This window comes from Tetrahymena thermophila, assembly GCF_000189635.1.
Source record: "Tetrahymena thermophila SB210 genomic scaffold scf_8254582, whole genome shotgun sequence".
Taxonomy (NCBI): Eukaryota; Ciliophora; class Oligohymenophorea; order Hymenostomatida; family Tetrahymenidae; genus Tetrahymena; species Tetrahymena thermophila.
Genome location: NW_002476353.1, coordinates 295,700 through 318,368, shown reverse-complemented (window position 1 = coordinate 318,368; position 22,669 = coordinate 295,700). Strand labels below are relative to the sequence as shown.

The following is a 22,669-nucleotide window of genomic DNA, read 5'->3' as shown; positions in this document are numbered from 1 at the left end:
ACTTTATCTATTTAAATTATTTATACAATATTTAATATGTTCTTTATTTGTTTAGAAAATATTTCTTTGTTATTTTGTAATAAAAAATCGTTATAATTTGATATTTTTATTTATTTATTGTTGCTTTGTTTTTAATTTAATTTATAGGACAGGTTGATTCAAGGTAATAAGCTGGTCTTGGGAAGGAGAAATTTATTGAAATTCTCTAATTTATTTATTTATTAATTTATTAATTAATTGAAAATCAATTTTTAATGTGGCTTTGTAATTAAATTAAAAATGATATTTTTATTTATTATATTCATATATTGTTATTTTTTATAAAATTTGATAAATATATTTAAATTAAGTATTTGAATAGAGTGTATGGCTGTAATTAAAGCTGGCTGGTTGACTGACTTATCAAAGCATAAATTTGATTTGTAATAATTAAATTTAGTGTAAGTGCTTTTTTGATAATTTTTGAAGCAATCTTTTTAAATGATAGGAAATTAAGTTTGTTTTTAATTTAGATAATAATATTTCATACCGTAAGCATATTTTCAAGATATTTTAAATAAAATTTTGTAATCATTAATTAATATTCCTTTTTTAGTAAGTAAGTAATTCATTTTGATTAATCTTAGCAACGCAAAGCAAAAGAAGATACTTAGATTTAAGGTTTTTAAGAATTATAATCTTTGAAGTCTTGCTCTATTTCTTGTAAAGAAATGTCATTAAAATTAATAGAGTGACGATAAAGACTAATTTAGGCTTACTATTCTGACTACTATGCTAGGTTATTTACATGAATTTAACATATACTGTGAGGAGATATAGATTTTTTTATGTCACTCAGTGAAACTCGTTGATTTCTTTCTACGATTGTTAAATTTTTAGTTTTCGTTGTTGTGCTATTCATACTGCCTACAGCATCAGCTTGGCTAATATTTTTAAATGATTTATTTCTTGTATTTTAATTTTCGGTACTTTATCTATTGTAAATCTACTTAGTTTCGTTTTTTTATTTTATTGATTCTTCTTTTTTGAGTTAAGTTTACTAAAGCGTATTTCTGTGTTTGTTTGTTTTTAGTTCTTCTTCGTGGTCAAAATGATCTTCTAAGCCTTCTCCTCCTTTCTTTTCTTCACTTATTGTATATAATGGTTGTTATTAGATTGAAGTAGTTATATTCTTTTTAGGAGTTTATACATTTGTAAATGAAGATGGATTTTGAAACCCACTAAAATTTATTTTTGGAGGAGAAAGACATTAGATATTGCTATATCTTTAAGCAAATGTTTAGTTTTTATTTTAATCTGTTCTATCTATAGAAGATGGAGAGTTAGAACAAGCGTCGGCTGTGCCTAGAGTAAGAATGTTTTTTGTAGAGTATGTATTTTATAATAGTCTATCTAATTAAAAAGGCCTACCTTATAGTGATGCTTAAGTAGGAGAAGTTATTAAGCGATAATTGGAGCTTAGGACGGCATTAATTAAGCCTTGTAAATTAGTTTGTAATTTTTCAGGCGTTTCTGAAGGAATATCAATAATCGTTTCTCCTCTAGTATCTCTACGTATTTATTTATTACTTTTTACAGCTTGCTAATCTTAAGGAGAAGTATATTTAGTTTACAAATGACTCAAAAAATCAGTGAGATCAGGATCATCAAATGAGCAATGATCAAAACCTTCGTCTTAGGACTATAGTAGAAAGCTATAGATTTTGTTGATGTGATGAATTTTTTCTTAAAACCCCTCTTACTCTATAATATTTTAGAGTTATTACTTGGAAATAGAAACCTGATTATTTTCCACTTGATTTTATTAGCTAAATTGGTTTTCAATGGATGGTCTCATCTCTCTCTTTATGTCATCTTACTCAATACCTTGCTTCGATAAATAAAAGTTTTTATTATCCTGCAAATCATTTAAATATTCATTTTTGTCAACATCTTAATTAGGATTTTCGTTATCGCATTTTGTGCGCATTTTATCAAGCTAGTCTGAGGTTATTTTACAGCCCGAATTTGCTTAACCTAAATACTTTTCCCTCTTCTATAAGTCTTTTTTTTGCTTCATAATATCTTAATGAGCTTTAGAGTTATAGCATCCCATCTATGATTAATTTGAATAGAATTATTTTAACAACTCAATACAAGTAAGTAAGTAATAAATCAATAAATATATATATATATAATTTGAGAGGGATGATATTTTTTTAGATTATTTTTATTACAAAAATTTGATTAATTTGATTTTGATTGATTGAAAAATATTTAGACTAAATCACAATTAATTAATCTTTTTGATTAATTTTTTTCTTGATTATTATCAAATTATTAAAAATGTAATATGGGTGAATTTTATTTCACTTTATATTACCTACAAAAAAGTTGATTGATTATTAGATTTTTGAGCGATTAATAAGTAAATAAATACCTCGATTCATTTATTTATTTATTCAAATTCTAGATATCCAAAAATTAAAATTGATCTTTTGATATTATTTACATTAACTCTCACATTTTTTAAAGAGAATTTTGTTTGTGGAATTCACACTATCCTGTCCAGCGAGTTTTTACTATTTAAAAGATCTTGTTTATTTGATTAACAAGATGTCAAAAACATTACTTTTATTATTTATTTTCTATCATATGCAATTCATTCAGCGTTTAATATTAAACATAGAGAAAGTGGATCAAAATTAAATTTATAATTGCAAAAATATCAAAAAAACTATCATTAGAACCTTTCATTTGAAGTAAATTTTAAATTGAGTAAACTACAGCATAAACATTGAATGAGGCTAAGATCGCATTTTATTTTTCTGTTTCAACAAATAGGTCTCCTTTTAAAAATCCAATTATAATGAGAATTTCATTAATTTTCAGAGATTTAACTGACTCTGAAATTACAATAAAATGTATTCAACTTGAAAAAAAGTTTATTTTACTAGGTTGAAATTTAAATTTGTTTATCATATTAGATTTAAAATTCGATAAAGCTCGGAAAATTATAAAAATATTCATACAAATTCAAATTTAAAAAACTTTAAATATGTATTTTTTTTGTTAATGCATTTAACTAACTAAAATAAATTCTAATTTTAAAAAGTTCTTAGAAATTCTTAAAAAGGCTTAACTATAAATATATAACGACGCAGTAGTTGTATAAAAATGATAATAAACAATAGTACGTAATAAAATTTAAATTAAAAAAAAACTAAAATAGACTGAAATTTATTTTTTGCTTAAAAGACATTATTAATTTATTTTCTTGTAACGAAGAGCATAAAGATAATTTTTTTTATCATATTTACATAACACAATATTTATATGCTCTAAACATCTTCTAAAATTTTAGTGAAAGAATTTTGAAAAATTTAATAATTAAGCATTTTTTGATATTTAGTGAAATATTCTTTTACTTTTATATGTTAGATTGTAACAAATATTTATTAATAAATATCTAACTTAATTTCTATCAAGCTCAAACGCAAATTAATTATTATTATTATTAACGCTTTTTTTTGATAAATATCATTAAAATAAATATTTCAATTCATCAAGAAATATATTTGCTTTATTTAAGAATTCAAATAAAATTTTTGATTTTAAATATTAACTAGTTTACATTTAACAAAATAAAATTTATTACTTTCTTTTAATCTTTATTTAATTCTTTTCTATAAACTGATGCAATTACAAATATATTTGGTATAAACTAATAAATAAATAATCTATGTTTTTAGTACTTTTAAAAAAGATATTCAAATATGTGCAATGTAATGCATCATAGTATTTTCTAATTTTTAGTTAACTAAGTGTTAAAATATTCTTTATTTATGGATTTTAGTGAGTAGAAATTAGAATTGGAAAAATCTGCCTCTTCATCAGTCAGCAGAGATAATAAAAATTAAGTTACAATAAACAGATAGCAAATGTATGTATGCATAGTCATCATATCATATATAATATTATAATTTTCTAAAAATTAATTAATTATTTATTTTATTTCAGCAATTTTTTTTATGTATGTAGGATATATAATTTTATTGCTATAATTACAGGAATATCTGTGTGCATTAATCACATGGTTTCTGGTAATCAAATTTTTGTTAGTGTGTGAATTTTATCTGTTTGCTTCACTTGATTAAAATTTGAGTACTAGGACTAATTGATTTTATTGTCTTTAAAACTGATAAAATTTCATATTTAGCTTGTGATTGATTCTACTTTTCTTGTAATTACTAACTTCGATTTATTAATTCTGCTAATTTATTGTTTGTTAATTTTTATTATCAAAACTATCAGGAATCTGCTGTGGTGACGATTTTCACTTTTACGCTAGAAAACTAAGATAAGTATTTAGTTACAATTTTAAGAAAGATTGTTATTATATATAGAGAAGTGGTTAAATAAAGAAGTATCTATCAAGCTCTGTAAGAACCGAGGACCATAGCGTGATCTCTTTCATAAGGTTCAAGAGTAAGTTATTATTCAGGCTTGAGACCTTCTTCTTTTAATTTTTGTACTTCAGCAGCGAAAACGACTGCAGGTTCGTTGGTTGAATCAATACAGCAAGCCTTAATGGAGATAAGGAAGTGACCACCATTCTTTAAGAAGTATTAACAGTTCATACCCATAATTCTAGCTTGATCAGGTTGGGCAACATCAGCGAAGACGACATCGACCATACCGACTAAGAATCTGTATTCTTGGGGCTTTCTAGCATCACCGATAATGGGAACAACATTGGTTCTCTTCTTAGCCATATTTACCAAATCTCTACCACTTCTGTGAGAGAATTCGACAGCATAGACAACACCAGTGGGTCCAACAATATCAGCAACGTGAGAGACAGTTGTACCAGAGGCACCACCTATTTATAATTAATTTAATTTAATATGTGTTTAAATAAAAATTTTGCTAGATGATTCTATTATATTATCGATGGGAATTAATTATTTCTACATCTTAAAAATAAAGAAATAAGTAAGTTTATAAAATATATCATTATTCATGAGAGATTTTTAACTCAATTGATTGAAATTAAATGATATAATCGATGTTAAATAAATTCAGATATAAATCTCTATGAATTTAACCATCATTCTTTCTTTGTTTGTTTGTTATAAAAATATCCTAAAATAAATTTTATTTTAGTAAAATTAATTGCTATTGACTTATTTATTTAGAATAGCAGCGTAAATTTTATATGGATTATTGATTAAAGCAAAATTTAAAAATTCTATTTATTTATTCATTCATTTATCGATTTATATATTAGTAGTATATGTTGTAAGATAAATATATCTTTCAAATGCTTTTTATTGTAGATAGAAATGTATTTATTTATTCAATACAATCAGCTACAATTTTCATTATGGGATTTTATATTTTTGCAAATGCTAACTATCTATCTGCATTGAATTAATCCTACTTTATATTTGTATAACAAATACTTATTTTATTTTAAGTAGAGTATCCCATACATACATACATACTTTCTATCTATCAATCTTTTTTAATATTTTGCAATAATTGATTGAGTTGATTATATTTTAAAGTCAACCATCTGATTAGTATCTAGCATTTTTGTTTTTAAACAGCCTTGCTGTATGCAAACTATTCAAAGCTGTATCAATTAATTGAAAAGAATTAAAATATATACCCAAATAGAGAACCTTGGAGCCAGGTTTAATATGAATATCAGAAATACCACCAACAACAGCAGCAGCAATTTTAGATCTGTAGGGATTCCAGACACGATATTCAATCTTTTCACCGTTTTCTTCAACGGACATACGTTTTTCATTGTAAACAGATTCACCAGGGAAGAAATTTTTAGTTACCAAAGCTTCTTATTGACCTTTGCAGATGAAAACACCTTCTAATCTATGCTTAACAATAATAGTCTTGGGACCTCTAGGACCCTTGGCACCAAATTTGCCACCAGGGCCACCGGGTCTGCCACCACCGAATTTGCCACCAGGACCACCGGGACCACCAGGACCCTTATTGAAGGGTCTTCCACCAGGACCTCCAGGACCTTTATTGAAGGGCTTTCCACCAGCATTGCCACCACCTGACTTGAAATCTTTACCCATTTTATTTTTGCTTTAGTTATGTTATTTAATTAGTTTTTTTGGTTTTTTAATTAATTTTATCTTTCTATTTTTTATTGTTAATTCTTTGAATTTAGTTTGCTCTTATTGTATTTATTATATTTATTAGACCTTCCTCTTTTAATATATTTATTAATACTTCTTAATTTATTAATTAATACATATTTTTGCTATTAATTCAACCTTTTCTATTTTTGCCATTAATAAAATCAAATTTTAATGTCTTTCTTTTATGAGTCCATAGTAGCATATTCAGATCAAAAAATATATATTCAAAGCAAGCAACACAATTCATTATATTTATGTAATTTATTTATCTATTAATAAATACAAACCTAACTTATAGCATTATTTAACTTTTAAAACAATATACACTTATCTCTAATTTATTTTTATTATTTCTACATTATTAACAACCTAATTTTTAATTTCATTTTTAAAGGGAAATAGTCTCCTTATGACTAAAATGATTGATGATAATATATGGTTATATACATCAATTCAATTTAATATATATTCATTTTAATAAATTATATTTTATCGTTAAATTAACAATAATAAATAAGTTCAAAATATTTAATTTTGACAATAGATTAATTACATGATAATTTACTATTTGATCAATCTTTGACTTAATTATTATTTCGATTAAAAATTATGTAATATCAAACAGATATTACTTGTTATTTAATTTATTATTCTTTTGTATGTTAAGTTTAATTTTAAATTTGCTCGCTTTTTGTTTTAAATGTATATCCAATTATTAAAAAGGAGTATTTATAATTTAAATAAATTATAAAGCATTTTTTTTGTTAAAATATAAATTTTATAAAATTATTTTTTTAAATTTTAGTAAATTGGTTAGAAATATATTTTATTGTGTTTTAAATTTATTTTTTTTTTAATTTTATTAGTAAAATATTATTAAAATATCTAAATTAAAAATCATATTTTTCAATTAAAATATATTATTTATTTTATTAGTAAAAGTGCTTTTTTTAATAACATTTTTTATAATATAAAATTTATTGTAAAATTTTTTAAAATGTCTTTACTTTTTTAATATTTAAAATTCTTGTATTTGTTATCAGCTTTTTACTTAACTTTAAGATCTTGAATAGAATTAATAAATATAATTCATCGTTTAATAATTGATTTAAAAATAATGATTTGTATTTATTTATGATTGACTAAAAGTCAATTAATTAATTACACTTATTTAATTCAAATTTATTTAGAATTTAATTTAACTTAAAAATAACAAAAATAAAACTATTTTTTTTGTTTTTTATTTGGTAAATAATTCTTTAATGAAATAATTATAATATTTATTTATAATTTAATAAAATTATAACGATAATAATTCTTAATTTTCAAAAGGCTAATTTTTAATAGATAAATAATTTTAAAATTAATAAAATAGCTTTAATGATAACAGTAAAATGTAAATAAGTAAAATTAATTTTTATGATTAGAATTAATTAAAAAGTATAAGATGGCAATAAAAGCAAAAGATAAATAAATAAATTCTTTTTATTGAAGGAAAATAAAGCATTTAATTATTAATTTTATTATTTATAATTTAAGATAATATTTTATTTTTAACAATTTACAAAAAAAATACATAAGCAAAAGTTATATTTTTGTAGATAAAATTATAAAATATGATCATCGCCATAAAGTATATCTATAAATTTGTATCAATAAATCTAATAAATTCGTATTTAAATATTGTATTTCGTAATTATTTAATTAATGCACAAAAATAATTTTAAAACTTCATTTAATAATTGTATTCTCGATTTCTAATATTGCTATTTTAAAAAATATCACCATCTTATAATCAACTAAAATGAAATTAGAGAGAATTTAAAAATGTTATTTTAGTAATAGTAGATAATAATTAAATTGAAAATCTTATTATTTTTTAAAAAAGTTGAGGTTATTTTTAAATTGTATTTCTCTAGGTAAGTTAACTTGTGAACCGACTCTACCAATCAACTTATTTAAAAAAAGTGAATTACTGAAATTAATATAAAATTTTTTGACTTGTAATTTGACTAACTAATTTAATAAAATTAAAAATCTTTTTATTAATATTTTTAACATATTTGTGTTAAATTTAATTTGAAAAATTAAAAGATCAAAAATTTAATAATGACAAAAGTAAATTTAAAAATGCATATCATTCTTAATTAATTATTATAATTAAACGATAACAAAATATTTAATGCTAATATCTTAATCTGTCACATAAAATATTAATCAAACATTGTAAAAACTTAATAATTACCAAAACCTAATAACCATAATATTAAAAGGAAAAATCATATAAATCAGCCAATTTTTCAATGAATAACAAATAATAAAAGCTTCAATTAATTTTAGAGAGCTTGATTACCAAAAAATAAGAACTCAGAAAAACTAATAATCAATTTAAATTTCTAAAATTAAATAAATTTTTTAAAAGTAAATTCATAAATTAATCGACAATATCCATTATTGCATGTAATAATTAGCCTTGATCAATCAGGTCTGATTATAAAAGACAAGAAAAACAATAAGATAAACTTAAATATATTTTTATTAAAATGCATATGATTAGATAAGACCGATCAGATGAATTTAAAACAATGAATTTGTGTATTAATAGATTAATTTTCATTTCTTTAATGAATTTAGAATATTAATTTATTTAAAAAGATTTTTTTAAAATGATCCACTTTATTTATAAAATAAATTTTATTAGAAATCAGTATAGTATAATGATAACATTTAAATAAATCTATATAGAAAGAAAAGGAAATTTTAAATTAAAAAATAGGGGAAATAGCTATTTAAGATTAAAATACCTTTTGAAAAGTTAAAAATTTATAAAGAAAATGAACTAAATTTTGCTAATTAAGTTAGCCACATTTATATTAAATGCTATTTTTATTTTTTTTCTTAAGTTGAATTAAATAAAAAGACTGAAAATAATTATGGAAATAAAAATAAACAAGCTCATAAAGTTCTAAATAAAAAAAATTTTAATTGTTAGTATATAACAACATAGTAAAATATAGAATAAAATATAGTCAAGCAAACCATTGAATTAATATAATATATATGAAATCAAATAATTTTAAAAATAAATAAACAATAAATTATATAGATAAATGTTTACAAATTAATACTTATTTGGGAATAATTTCAGTTATGATAAAGGTTTCTTTTAACAACAAACATTTTTTGCTGGAACTATTAATCATTAGAATAGTTTTTTCCTTAAATTTTTTTTAAATTCTCAAAAATTTTGTTCTTTTAATTTTATTCACTTTATATTATGATAAATTAGTGATTGAAAGCTTTAGTCAAATCAGTATTTTTCTAAAGATTATCCGATTTAAAAAATACATTTTTCTTTGAGAAATTGAATTAATTTTTTTGTAAGGTTTTGAGCTAATGCATTTCAGCTGATATACTTTCTTTTGGTCTCTTGATATTATTGAAATGATACTTTGCTTGATATGAGAGTTCTGATTAAAGATTACTGTTAAGGGTGTCTTTATTAAAGCAGTTGGACTGAATTAGTTAGGAATTATGTATAGTGGTAAAACTTGTATTACTATTTGAATTAAAATTCTGACTATTTTTATAAAAGCTTTATCTCAAACTCTAACTTTTTCTATTGTAAGAGCGGTGAGCTAGATGAGGATTTAGTATTGGAGAATTTTATTCATTAACGGAGTTTTTATAGTTTGAGAACACTGCATCATCTTTATTTAATTCATTAAGTTCTAGTTCGTCTACTTAAGAAAATTAAGATTTATTTATATCGTTTATGTGGTTACAGCGATTAAAGAAATTGGTAGTTTTTGTATTCAAAATACATGACTCACTAATTTTTAATTTGTTTAGTATGTTTAATTCGTTTAGTTACTGTTAGTATTTTATGTTTTTGTGGGTTGTTTCAGAGTTATTCCTAACTTTTGGAAGTATTTTTGAGTTTTCATCATATACAGATTGGACTGTAGATGTTGATTACTTTATTAATTTGTGGTCGAAAATCAAATCAACCTAATTATTTAATTTATTAATTGAATTATTAATAATTTAATTTTTAAACGTGTTCTCATTTACTGTTTCCAAATTTTGAGCAAAATTTGTTTGAGATTCTTAATTGTATTGATTTGATAGCAAAGAAAAAGAGCTCCTTGGTTAGAATGTTTATTTGTTTTTGGGATCTTAATTTATTTAATCAATACCTTTTTAGTCTTTGAAATACTAAAACGTTTTTTGAGAGTTTATCAGGTATAATTTAAGTTCCTTGCTTTTTATTTTACTTTGAATTTTCTCTTTTTACTCTTCTAAAGGGAATAAAAGATGTTACTTTTATTTAATTTTAGAGTCCATATTGGACTTTTAATCAATTTCTTGTAAGTAAAGAGGGATTGATACGTATTGTTGTTAATTACTCTAGCTTTTAATTAAATATTTTTATTGTGTAGATTAATTTTTCTGATCTGTTATTTCTTCAAAAGTAATTTTATTTTCAAGATTTTTGGCTGACTAATCATTCTAAAAGAATAAAATTTATTATTCATGAAATTTAGGCTGGGAAGGTGAGTATTAAGTGCTTAGCTTCTTTTAAATTATTGGTGACTACTCTTGTTTTTCTTTGACTTCTGTATTAATTTTAGGTTGCTGTATCTATTTTTCTTCAATTTTTTTATTTTTGTATTAGGTTCTAATGAAATTGAAGTCAACAAAATTTTAACATTTTTTGGTTTCTTTGTTATTTGGAAAGCTTTCAAGCAGTTACGAAGTTAATTCTTTAATTTCCTTTTTGATTTCTTGTTGATTAACTAATTTTTTTTCTTCTCTCACTGATTTTACGTAGCAAGATTTTTTTATCCTATCAATATATGTTTATATATTCTCACCTTTTTTATATAAATTTAATATGATTATCCACCATGTTTAAATAGATGTTGAAAAAGAAAACAGTTATTTATACGAAATCGGCTAGTTAAAAATTAATCATCTTTCAATTTATTAATTAGAAAAAACAACTATTAGAAAATAGCTAGCTTTTTGGGTTCCTTGCTTACTTTCTTATTGTATTGTTAGCAAAAATAAGTTCGTTTTACAAATAATTTTTTTAGAGTAGCTAGCTGGAAGTTAAAGTGTAAAAGAGATGTTGAATAAAAAAATAATGAATGAATAATTATTGAATTACCTTGATTTTATTAATAGGTTTCAGGCAGCTAAGGTATATTCTAAAATTTTTTAGAAGAATAATTGGATAATTAAGAAGCTGTTTGTTAGCAGTATTTTTAGAGGTGCTCCTTATTTATAGCACCAAATTTCTATGATTTTTATTGATTTTCTGCAATCAAACTAGCCATTTAATCACTAAATGAATACTCTCTCTTAATGGTTTATACATTTCTGAAAGTGTTCAAATTAAAATGAACATCTTCATCTTGGGATTCAAACCCAATTAGTTTGTTTTAATCTTTCAAGATATCGATTGTCATAGATTACTTCAAACTCATTGTATCTTAGCCAGTTATTTAGCTACTTTATCTTCTTGATGTCTATTCATTAGAGTTAACACTTTTGGTTGCACTGATATATTCAGATTTTGAGTTGGTCCTTTGTTAAAACCTATTACAATATTTTAACTATTTTTAAGATATTTATTAAGAATAAAATTAGCTTACTCTAATGAAGTATTTTCAAAATTTTTATTGCTTTTATCTTAAGTTGGTTCATACTCCCTCGTATTGGCAGACTATTCATACTTTGAATTTGGAGAGAAAATTTTAGACAAATTTTTTTTGTTAAAGATTTCCTTAGATATCTCTTTGGTTTTTTTGAATTCCTTCAGTTTTTGATGAGCCCATAGCTATCTCTAGCTAATTAGAATGTTTAGGCTTTCTTTTGTTTTTTAGTTCCAAAGAAATTTTTTTTCAAATTCATTTTTCGTTGTTTAGTACACTAATGCCCCTTCAGATATGCAAATTATATTACTTTCTCTTTTTTTATTAAGAACTACTTCCTCTTCACCAAAACTACAACCAGCTGAAAGGACGGCTATCTATAAAAATTATAAATAAAATAACTAATTAAAGATCTTAAAAAATAATTAAACAAATTTAGCTAAAACTAGCTTGAGTATATACAACATAAGGTATGAAATTTGATGATATTTTCAGTTGCAGAACAAAATTCAGTTATTGGAAATATTATTTTAAAGAATGAGGCAGTTTTTAATTAGAAATATTTTTGTACTTAGACATGTATTTGTTTTTTCTGAGTTGACGTTTCTAACTTTACATTAACAAGTTCACTTCTTTTTAATTCTTGCTATTCGATGGAGACATCAACTTCTATTTATTTTCTAATCTAAGCAAAAGAAGTTAATTTTATTAAGAAGCTGAATCAAATAAACAATTTCTTACTTCAAATTCCCCCTTTAATATAAAAAATATTCCTGATTCAGGAGACTCTCCCTATGAGTATACTGATTGATTTAGACAGTATTATTTAGAAGGTAATTTGTAAATAAGATTTGCAATATCTCTTTCATTCCAATGATTTAAATAAGAAACTTATCTAATAAGCCCCCACAGCGTGTTTAATTCATTCATGACAACATTCTCTAGAATTAATTTTTATTAGAAATGAATAAATAACAATTCATAATTTGTATTATTTATATTTATTCTTGACATAATTGATTAATAATTAAGCAATAATAAAAAACAAAATTTGCCCTAACAAAAGTCTTACTTAAATTCTTGTTATAAATTTCTCTTGGTACTTAAATTAATATACAGTCTGTTTTTGATTCTATTTCAGAAGATCTCAAACCATTTGGATGAATTAATCCTAATTCACCAAATGTTTGCATAGGCTCTAACTTTTTAACCTCAGTTAAGTGTAGGTATCCTTTGGAGGAAATTTAATTTGGTATGCTGATGAAAACAGAGCAATATCCAGAAATAATTAAGTAGAAGTATTCAGCTTTGTCCCCAATTTTCACTATTTTCTAGCCTTTATTGAAACTAATTATTTGAGAACTGCTTAAAATTTCTTAAATTTTAGTTTCTGAAATATTTTTAAGCTCTTTAAAATTATTTTAAAGCCAATAAATTAAATTGGTGCTTATCTTTTTTTCATTTTAATCTTTTCCCTCCATTTAAGCATGTTCTTATTTTAATCTAATAATATAATCCTATCAAAAAAGGATGTAAATATTTACTGTTTGGTTAACAATGAGGAAATTAATATGAAAAACTTACTTAGTTTTTTTCCGTGTGCTTATTCAATAATACATTTTCAACATCCCTCGTTTCATTTTTAGATTTAAATGAGTTTTTTTTCATATAATTTATGAAGAAGTTTTTTCAGTCACAATTATTAATAAGTTTTTGATTAACATAAAACTTAAAAGAAAGAATTTAGCATAAGTTAAATAATCTCTCACATATACATATTGTTTATAAAGAATAGCTACTCCTTATCAATTTAGATAATTTATTTTATATTTAATAAAAATTATTTCACTAAAATTAATTGTAAATCATTTTTAATTTGTCAATAAGTATCAATCACACCAATAAAATAAAATAAATAAACAAATTACATAATAATAATTAATTTTTTTAACAAATATAAATTATAAGTAATCATACTAGTATTGAATTGGCAGTTCACAGAATTTTTAAAATTATTTTGCCTAAAAAAAAATTAATTGATTTGAAACAGATTTTATTTTAAAAAATGTATTCATTTTAAATTTCTTTGTGAGATCTCTCTCATAAATTTAAAAAATGTCCTTGAAAGGCTCTGAAAGAAATAATATTGAAACTCATATATTTAGAAATTTTATGGTTTATGTATGTATGATGGGCTTTCATGGTTCAAAATAAAAAATATATATATTTATGTATTTATTTTTCAGGATAAAGCTTTTTTGAAAATTTTCTATATTTATTTTGCATTTTTTCTTGAAATATAACTTGATTGATGATACATGTAAAGATTTTTCTGATTGAATATTCACCTTAACTAAATTAACCTATTAAAAATTATTCACCCATTTATTAATTTTGTGTTGAAAGAAGCTTATAGAAACATGTAATAATCACTTAAAAATACGACTCAGATTAATAGTTTTTTATTAAAATACTAAGTTTAAGATTTTCATACTTCTGATTAAAATACTTTATTGTGTGTTTGCCTAGCTTATTTTAGCATTTACGTTATCTGATCAATAAATATACTCTATTAATCATTTTTTTTACAAAGTTGACTGTAAATGAAAAACACATAAATAAATTTACAAATTAATTAATTTATTTTACCAGCTTTGTTTACCTGTAATACTGTAATTATTATTCCTTCGAATATTTAAGAGTTTTTTTATAATTCTAGTTTAAGCTGGTTTAAAGAAAAGATTATGATGGTTGACTGGTTGTTATTTTGATTTTTTTAATTTATGATGATTTGTTATAAAAACAAAATCAAATTAAAATAAAATAAAAAAGGATTAACATTAAAAACAAAACAAAAAATATAAAAATCTAAATTAATAATCAAAAACAAATAAAATGATAAACATATATGATTTTGTCCAAAGAAACGATAAAGAAACCTTTAAAAAATGCTGCTCTGAAGTAAGTGTCATCTTGGAAAGCCATACTAGTAAATTAGTTGAGCTGAGAGAAACTTTATACAACTGTATTAAGTAATAATGTAAAAAATTGGAAGACAGTTAACTTGAAGAGGATATCTTACTTTTAGAAGACCTTATTAAAGTATGTAAATCCTCTCATAAAAAAAGTGTTTTCCTTTGTACGATCTGCACTTTTGAACAATACAAATAAGAATTCAATAAAATTGATAAAGTCATTTAAACAAACTTAAGAAAAATGAGTACTACATAAATGAGATCTTTTTCAACAAACATGAAAATGTATGATAACGTCATAAATAAGAGGAATATGTTATACAATTTTTATAATTCTTTTGATGATTTAGATTCTCCTGTTAAAATAAAAGCTGAAGTTTTTACATTCTGAACTAGACAAATTTTAACTTACTTTTTGTTTGCTAATAATTTATTAATTGCTGGCAAACATTTCTCAAACAATATTTTCAATTAATCAAACTAAAAATAATTTACTTCATACTAATAACAAATTATCAAAATTAACCAATTAACAAATACAAAAAATTATAATTAAAAATGTATTTTAATCAATTTAATATTTATGTTTTCTTTGTAAATTTACTCATCTTACATTTTTAAAAATTAAATAACTTAAAATATAATCAATAATATTTATTTTAACATTTTCCAAATAGTTTATTTAACAATATTAATTATATTCTTTGCGCTATGGGTATTTATTTAGAAATTATTAGATTATCTATTTTATTTTTTTAAAATTGATCAAACGATTGAAGATCATAAAATTTATTTATCTCACTAGCATTACTTAAATGTATTTTACTTCATCTATCTAAGTATGTTTATCTTCATAAACTTTGGTTTTATATAAAAATTTTTCTTTTTTAATATAAGTTAGATACCTTAAATCCTCATTAATTCTCACCTAATCCACCTCGAAAAACTCTAAAAGACCTTAGCGGTGCTAATCAACAAATTTTATAGGCTTTTAAACAAACAAAGACACTGATTAAGAATATTCACATTTGATTTTCTCTTTTCCATCACTAAAAAATGACTAAATGAATTAAATAAATTATTTATTGATTTGATTAACATTTAGACCTATTTCATTATAAAGTTCTCTTTAAATTTAGATTATAACTATCCTAGTAATTAACTATTAAATAATATTTATAATATAAATTTCTATTTAATTAGAACAAAACATCACCCATATTAAGGTATTTAATTTTATTAACAAATTCTATTAAGAAAAATAAGATTCTTTATTATTTATTTCATAATTAAATCATGCTTTTTTCAAAATACATGAGCCATTAATATTCACTCAATATACGAAAAATATGAATTAAATATAACTTACATTTTAAGTTTATCTTGATTGTAATTAATTAAAAATTTAAAAGCTTTATAGTAGGAATTAATTGCCTTAATTATTACTTCAATTAAGATGAGGCTGGTTTTTAAATTATAGCTGTTTAAAATTATAATGATTGATTTACCAGATTATTGCTGCATGAATTTTTTCTTTTAATGTATTCAAAATAGGAAAATTTTTATTTACTTATTTCATTAGCTAATAATTATTTGCCTTTAAATTTGTTTAAATGAATTCTCTTTCAATTGAATCCTAAACATTTTCTGTTAGTTTTCCTTTTCATTTTATAAAATCTATTTTATTTTTATGGTAAACAATCCTTTTTTTAAGTATTTTGATTTATAATAATTAAAAGAAGAATTCATTAACATTCTTTTTTTTGAAAACTTATACATAATTTTGTTTATTCTATCTATTCTTAGAAATAAATTTATTTATTAAGTTTTACAAGGTATTTTCTAAATGACTACACACATTATAATAACTACAATTTAGCTAAATAGGAAATTATTATTCAAAAAATTTTTTATTTAAACTCTATAAAGCTATTCAATTATAGGCTTTCTCATACTTATGAATTCACATAATTTTATTGGTTTTTTTTTTCTTGATTTAAATTTAAAATCAGAATTTTTTTCTTTTATTCTAGTTTTAGTTACCAAAAGAGTTTTGAGATACTTAGTAAGTGAATTATTTTATTTATATACATTATCCTTACTTATTATATTATCTAACAGAATTTAAACTAAGAATATTCTTCGATTCTATATATATATTTTTTACCTTCATCTTTTAATTTCAACTATTTTTAAATGTCATATTCAAATGGATCTTTATCAAGAAAATTCTTTTGATTCGATTTTTAAATAAAAATTAATCAGTTCGCTATATTTTGAAAGAAAAAACTTGCTAAAACGAACCAGCTTAATAAGATAATATAAAAATAATCATTTATTTTATTATACATTTCTATCTATGAATAATAAAAAGTGAGTATTCTTATTTCAAAGCCACTAATAAAACTAATTTTAATTTTATTCTTCAATTATGTTTAATATTTTTGATAGAGATTAGATGTTTAAACATATTATGCCTTTGAGTAAAAAAATAATTTAAGTAAAGATTTTGCAATTTTGATCAACGAAATGAATATATTTTCTTATTTTATTAAAAAGAGACTGGAATTATTTACTTAAAATTAATATAATACTAATTAAATAATTAAGATGTATCCCTCTTATAGTTACTATTATTAATTTACATTTATATTTATTGATGTATTCTGATTTTTAGTTATAAATTTGATAAAACCTAATGAATAAAATGATTTGTTCAAACCAATATTTAGTAAAAATGTAAACTTATCAATTAAATTTAATTAAAATAAATTTGATGCAGTGTTTTTTTTATAAGAATTCATATTAACTATTAGTTTTTTGTCCGCTTCTTTGTAAATAATTTTTAATACTTTTCATATTGACAAGAAAATTCTCGATTATTTTTTGCTGCTAATGTTATTATCCTTATAAATCACTTGATTTATTAAATTCTTTTCATTTTCTGATGAGTCAGCTATTTTTTATTTGCTAAGACTAACATAAAATCTAATTTCTTAAATTAGATACATTCTTTTTTAATTTATTTTTGATTTTACACCATCACTGACCATTTAATTCATTCTAAACAAAACTTTTTTTACTTTTACTCATAAAAGAAAAGTAATTCCATTTCTTTTTTTCTAAATCGTATTAAACCGCTCTCTATTCTTCCAAATAATAGTTACTCATTTAGTTTTTTGGTAAGAATTAAATTTTTAAAATCTGATTAAAAATTGTTTTTATTTATGAAGAAATATTATTTGGCTGGGCAGTTTTTTAAATAATATTATTTATAATACTTTAATACAAAAAAATTGGAATTAATTAAAATAAATCTTATTAAACCACTCTCTACTTTTCCAAATAATAGTTACTCATTTAGTTTTTTGGTAAGAATTAAATTTTTAAAATCTGATTAAAAATTGTTTTTATTTATGAAGAAATATTATTTGGCTGGGTAGTTTTTTAAATAATATTATTTATAATACTTTAATACAAAAAAATTAGAATTAATTAAAATAATTAAATAAATAATTTAAATTTATAATAGTAAAAATTAAAATGATTAACATATTCAATTTTGTAAAAAAGAATGATAAGGAGTAATTCAAATACTGTTGTTCTGAAATGAATCAAATTTTGATAATACACACTTAAAAATTAGATGATTTGAGAGAGACTCTGTATGGTTGTATAAAATAAAAATCTAAAAAGCTCGAAGACTCTTAACTTCAAGATGATATAGCTCTATTAAATGGCCTAATTTAAATAATTAAATGTCCTAAAAAAAGATACATTTTTTCCTGTACCATTGACTGCTTAAAGAAATACAAAGAAGACTTCAATTATATTGATGATGTTATTTAAAATAATTTAAAAAAAATGACTACAAATCAAATGAGAAAATTTTCAACCAACATGAAAATGTATGAAAATGTTATCTATAAGAGAGATATTTTAAATAAATTTTATAATTCTTTAGATGATTTGGATTCTCCTGTTAAAGTTAAACAAGAAATTTTTACCTTTTGAAACAAATAATAAATTATTAACTAAAGTTTAAAGCCAACAAAATAACCTAAAATTATTTTGAAATTTAAATATTAAATTTTATTCATTAAAATCTAACTAACATAAAATAAATGATAAATGAATAATAAATACTTTGTAAATCTTATCCTTTATATTTTATTTGCAAATTTATCATTTAAAATGTATGCTATAAATCAAATATGCTTTACAGAGTTTTATTTAACTATTAATTTGTAAGCTTTTTAATTGTTATTCTAAAGAAAGTAAGTAATCTTTCTTTCGATTTTTATTATTCTTATTAAATAAATTAATCTTCTGGTTTTTACTTACTACATTTTTTAATGCTTTTTAAAAATTTATTTAAAACGTTTTGATATCTGCACTTCAAAAATTAAAAGTAAATACTGATTAAAATTATTTCATATGTCATTAAGCTTTAAAATAATTATTATGTGATACAAAACTAACATAATTTATGTATTAAGTTCTTTTTTTTCCAGCTATTAACAATTTACTACTTTATTTATTTAATAAATTTATAATTTTTATTAATTCTTTAATTTTATGTGTGAGAGAATTTAGTGCAAATGAAATTATTTATCAAAATTTTTTAGAATTTTATATTTTATTAATTTATTTTGTATAACCCTAATTTCATTTCTTTCTCATTAGAGTGTAAAAGCTATCTTTTTTTGTGTGTGGCAAAAATCTTTTTGTAATATTTTTTATTATATTGACTAAATTAAATAACAAAAATCACATTTTTTGTTCTTTCTGTTTATTAATTACTAAATTAATTAACTCTTTCTAAACTAAATTCAGCCGAATCATATCAGAAAGGTTATTGAATATAAATTAATTATAATTTATATTAAATTTTGGATAAGTAAATTAACAAAAATAAGCTTGATATTAGGTTAATAAAATTAGGTTTTATCAACTCAGAAAATTATACTGTAATCAATACTTAATTCTAAGCTGAGTGAAATTTGAATTTTCAAAGTATTATGCATCCCTATTACTGCTTTAAAAAATATAAAAAAGATTATTTATTTATTGATTTTCTTAAAATATTAAAAAATAAATTTTTTTAAATTAATTATTAACTAAATTGAATTAAAATAAATATATTGTAAATAAAAATGATTGTTTATCGCTTTGTAAAGCGGTAACCATCTTTCAAGAGTTTATCTATTATTTATTGGTGAATAATTAATCATTTTTAAATAATTAAATTTAAAATCCGATTAATACATATTTTAAATAATTAATATTCGATAGCTGACTGAATTTTAAAGTGATTATTTACTTAGGTATTTTATGCTTGTTTGATTATCATTTGCTATAAAAGTTGGAATAAATTTAAACTAAATATGTCAATAATTTAAAATCAAATAAAATATCAATAAATAACCTAAATTAATAAAAATAAAAAATGATAAATAAAGATTATTCTCTAAAGAAGAGTGATAAAAAAGATTTTCAAGATACCTGTTCTGAAATAAGTTAGATCTTAGAAATTCATACAAATAAATTACTTGATTTGAGATAAACTCTGTATAGTTGTATTAGATAGAATGTTGTAAAGATAAAGTATTGCTAGATTCAAGAAGATATCTTTCTTTTATTAGGCCTAATTTAAGGATGCAAATCTTCAATAAAATAATACATTTTTTCTTGCACTATCAATACACTTTAATAATACAAAGAAGAATTCAAATAAATTGACAAATTAATATAAAAAATGGTAAAAAAAGTTAGTAATGAAGAAATGAGGCAAATTTTAACAAGCACAAAAATATATGCTAAAATAGCTAAAAAAAGAAATCTTCTTAATAATTATTACAATTATTTTTATAATTTAGACTCACTGATTAAAATGTCACAAACAGCTTTTACATTTTTAACTAAGCAAATGGAATAAAATATTATGACAAACAAAATTATTAATAAATAATGATTTTTAAACTTAAATATTGTATTATATATATATTAATATATTTTTGAAATCAATATATTTTAGAATTTTAATTTTAAAGAATAAAAATGTTATTTAGAAAATATTTATGATTTTTAAATATAAATAAAGATTTTAACGATATATATTTATTACGCATAAATGAAGGAATTTAATAAAAGATTATATTGTTATTTTAACTTTACTATTAATTTTTAGAAAAATTTTGTGAAACTCTTGCAAATTCGATTTTTTTATTATTGATACAAAAAGGTAAAATTTCTATTAGTTACTTAAATAATGTAATAAGGTTCTTTTAGATTTATAATTATTACAAAATTTATGGTCAGAGTATTTATACTTTTTATTTATTATGATACTAATATTTTTTTCTTTTTGATAATATTTTCATTTTTTATTATTATGTTTTGGTTTAGAGTTAGAAATAATATTATTTTAAAGTGCCTTATATACAAATAAATAGCAATCAACTTGATAAATTGCTAAACAAAAAATAAAAAAAAAGAATAATAACCAGCTTAAAATAAATATAGATTTTACTTATTAGTTTTTTAGCTATTTATTAAAATTTAAAATCAATAAAAACAGCTAATTTTCATGTTTAAGTTAATTATAAAAGCAAGGAAGGTAACTTAAACTGTCTTAGATTTTCAATATTATTATTTTTTTTTAAATTTAAGAGTATTTATTTAGGTTATTGATTATTAGTTTAGTTTAAATTACTCAAATAATTTATTTTGAAATATAAATTTTCATGTACTGATCCAAGTAAAATTAGGATTTTAATCTGATAATATCAAGATTGATATAGCTTACTTCAAATTTTTATAACCTAAGCCAAAAATTTATATTAATCCTATTTACATATTTTAATTATAAATTACTCTTATATTTACTGATGAATTCTTATTTTTATTTATAAGTATAATAAAATCTAATGACTGAGAGGATCCTATTCATAATAATATTTAATTAAAATGTAAACAGGTCAGTTTATTAATTAAATATCAAATTACTTTTAAGCAGTATTTTTTTTTTTGTTTGAAATTTTTGTAAATTACTGGTTTGCTTTCATTTTTTTACAAATTTTATAATTACTTACATTTTAGTATAGATAATTTTTTTATGTTCTTTCAAGACCCTGTTATTTTAATTTTAAATTTCATATGACTCAGCCTAAAACTAGTTTAACTGGCTCTGACTTAAGCAAAATTATAGTTCCTATTTTTTTTATTACTAGTTATTGACAAAACAAATTTATTTTTAGGAACATTTTTACTCATGCTAAATTTGTAATATTTAAAATTTCCTTTATTTATGGATGAACTTTTTTATTAGAAGATATAAAGAAGTTTTTAAATAAGTAAATAATTGGGCAGAAAAAACTTAAAAAAATAAGCATAGATTAGAATTTTCTTTATTATTAATCATAAAATTTAAATTTGAGGCCAGTTCTAAATTCTATTTATGCAATATTTTAATTACAATAGGATTAAATTTTTCTGATGAGTTTTTTAAGCTCTATTTTCTAAAAACTAAAAAAAAAATAGTTTATTTAAATTTATTTTCCTTATCTAACATTTTTTAATACATTTTAATATTTTGTTAGATTTTTAAATAGCTTTTCATATTTTTTTAGATTTTAATTTAAATCAGTTAACAAAACTAATTGGTTCATAATGAAATTTCAATAAAAAATCTAATTTACATAAAAATACAATTAAAAAAAATAGTTTTATATTAAAATACATGTTTTCAAGTTTTATTATTGTTTATTCAATACACTTATGAAGAAAGTTTATTAAATAATATATTATTTAGAAATATCAAGCAAAATTTTATAAATAAATAGTATCATTTTCTTTTATAATTTTTATAACTCTATAA

The 22,669-nt window shown here is 21.1% G+C and overlaps 5 protein-coding genes across 5 annotated transcripts; 2 read left to right on the top strand and 3 right to left on the bottom strand. All coding sequences in view use genetic code 6, as the record gives it.

The window, feature by feature from the left end:
* Positions 1-607: 607 nt before the first annotated feature.
* On the bottom strand, positions 608-2,224 carry TTHERM_00138070 (hypothetical protein; the record flags this gene model as incomplete). Its single annotated transcript, XM_001019789.2, has 1 exon — positions 608-2,224. Exon 1 carries the CDS (start codon positions 2,093-2,095, stop codon positions 608-610), a length of 1,488 nt encoding a protein of 495 aa, XP_001019789.1. The 5' UTR covers positions 2,096-2,224.
* Positions 2,225-4,412: 2,188 nt separating this feature from the next.
* Positions 4,413-6,089, bottom strand: TTHERM_00138080 (rRNA 2'-O-methyltransferase fibrillarin; the record flags this gene model as incomplete). The annotated part of the gene is made up of 2 exons (XM_001019790.3): positions 4,413-4,861; positions 5,654-6,089. 2 exons carry the CDS (start codon positions 6,087-6,089, stop codon positions 4,413-4,415), a joined length of 885 nt encoding a protein of 294 aa, XP_001019790.1.
* Positions 6,090-9,299: 3,210 nt separating this feature from the next.
* On the bottom strand, positions 9,300-13,332 carry TTHERM_00138100 (cyclic nucleotide-binding domain protein; the record flags this gene model as incomplete). The annotated part of the gene is made up of 6 exons (XM_001019792.2): positions 12,888-13,332; positions 12,557-12,756; positions 12,387-12,500; positions 11,816-12,192; positions 11,329-11,759; positions 9,300-11,032 (listed from the first exon to the last, which is right to left on the bottom strand). The coding sequence occupies exons 1-6, from the start codon at positions 13,294-13,296 to the stop codon at positions 9,300-9,302; spliced, it is 3,264 nt and encodes a 1,087-aa protein (XP_001019792.2). The 5' UTR covers positions 13,297-13,332.
* Positions 13,333-14,710: 1,378 nt separating this feature from the next.
* On the top strand, positions 14,711-15,181 carry TTHERM_00138110 (hypothetical protein; the record flags this gene model as incomplete). The annotated part of the gene is made up of 1 exon (XM_001019793.1): positions 14,711-15,181. One exon carries the CDS (start codon positions 14,711-14,713, stop codon positions 15,179-15,181), a length of 471 nt encoding a protein of 156 aa, XP_001019793.1.
* Positions 15,182-18,333: 3,152 nt separating this feature from the next.
* Positions 18,334-18,804, top strand: TTHERM_00138120 (hypothetical protein; the record flags this gene model as incomplete). Its single annotated transcript, XM_001019794.1, has 1 exon — positions 18,334-18,804. One exon carries the CDS (start codon positions 18,334-18,336, stop codon positions 18,802-18,804), a length of 471 nt encoding a protein of 156 aa, XP_001019794.1.
* Positions 18,805-22,669: the final 3,865 nt, after the last annotated feature.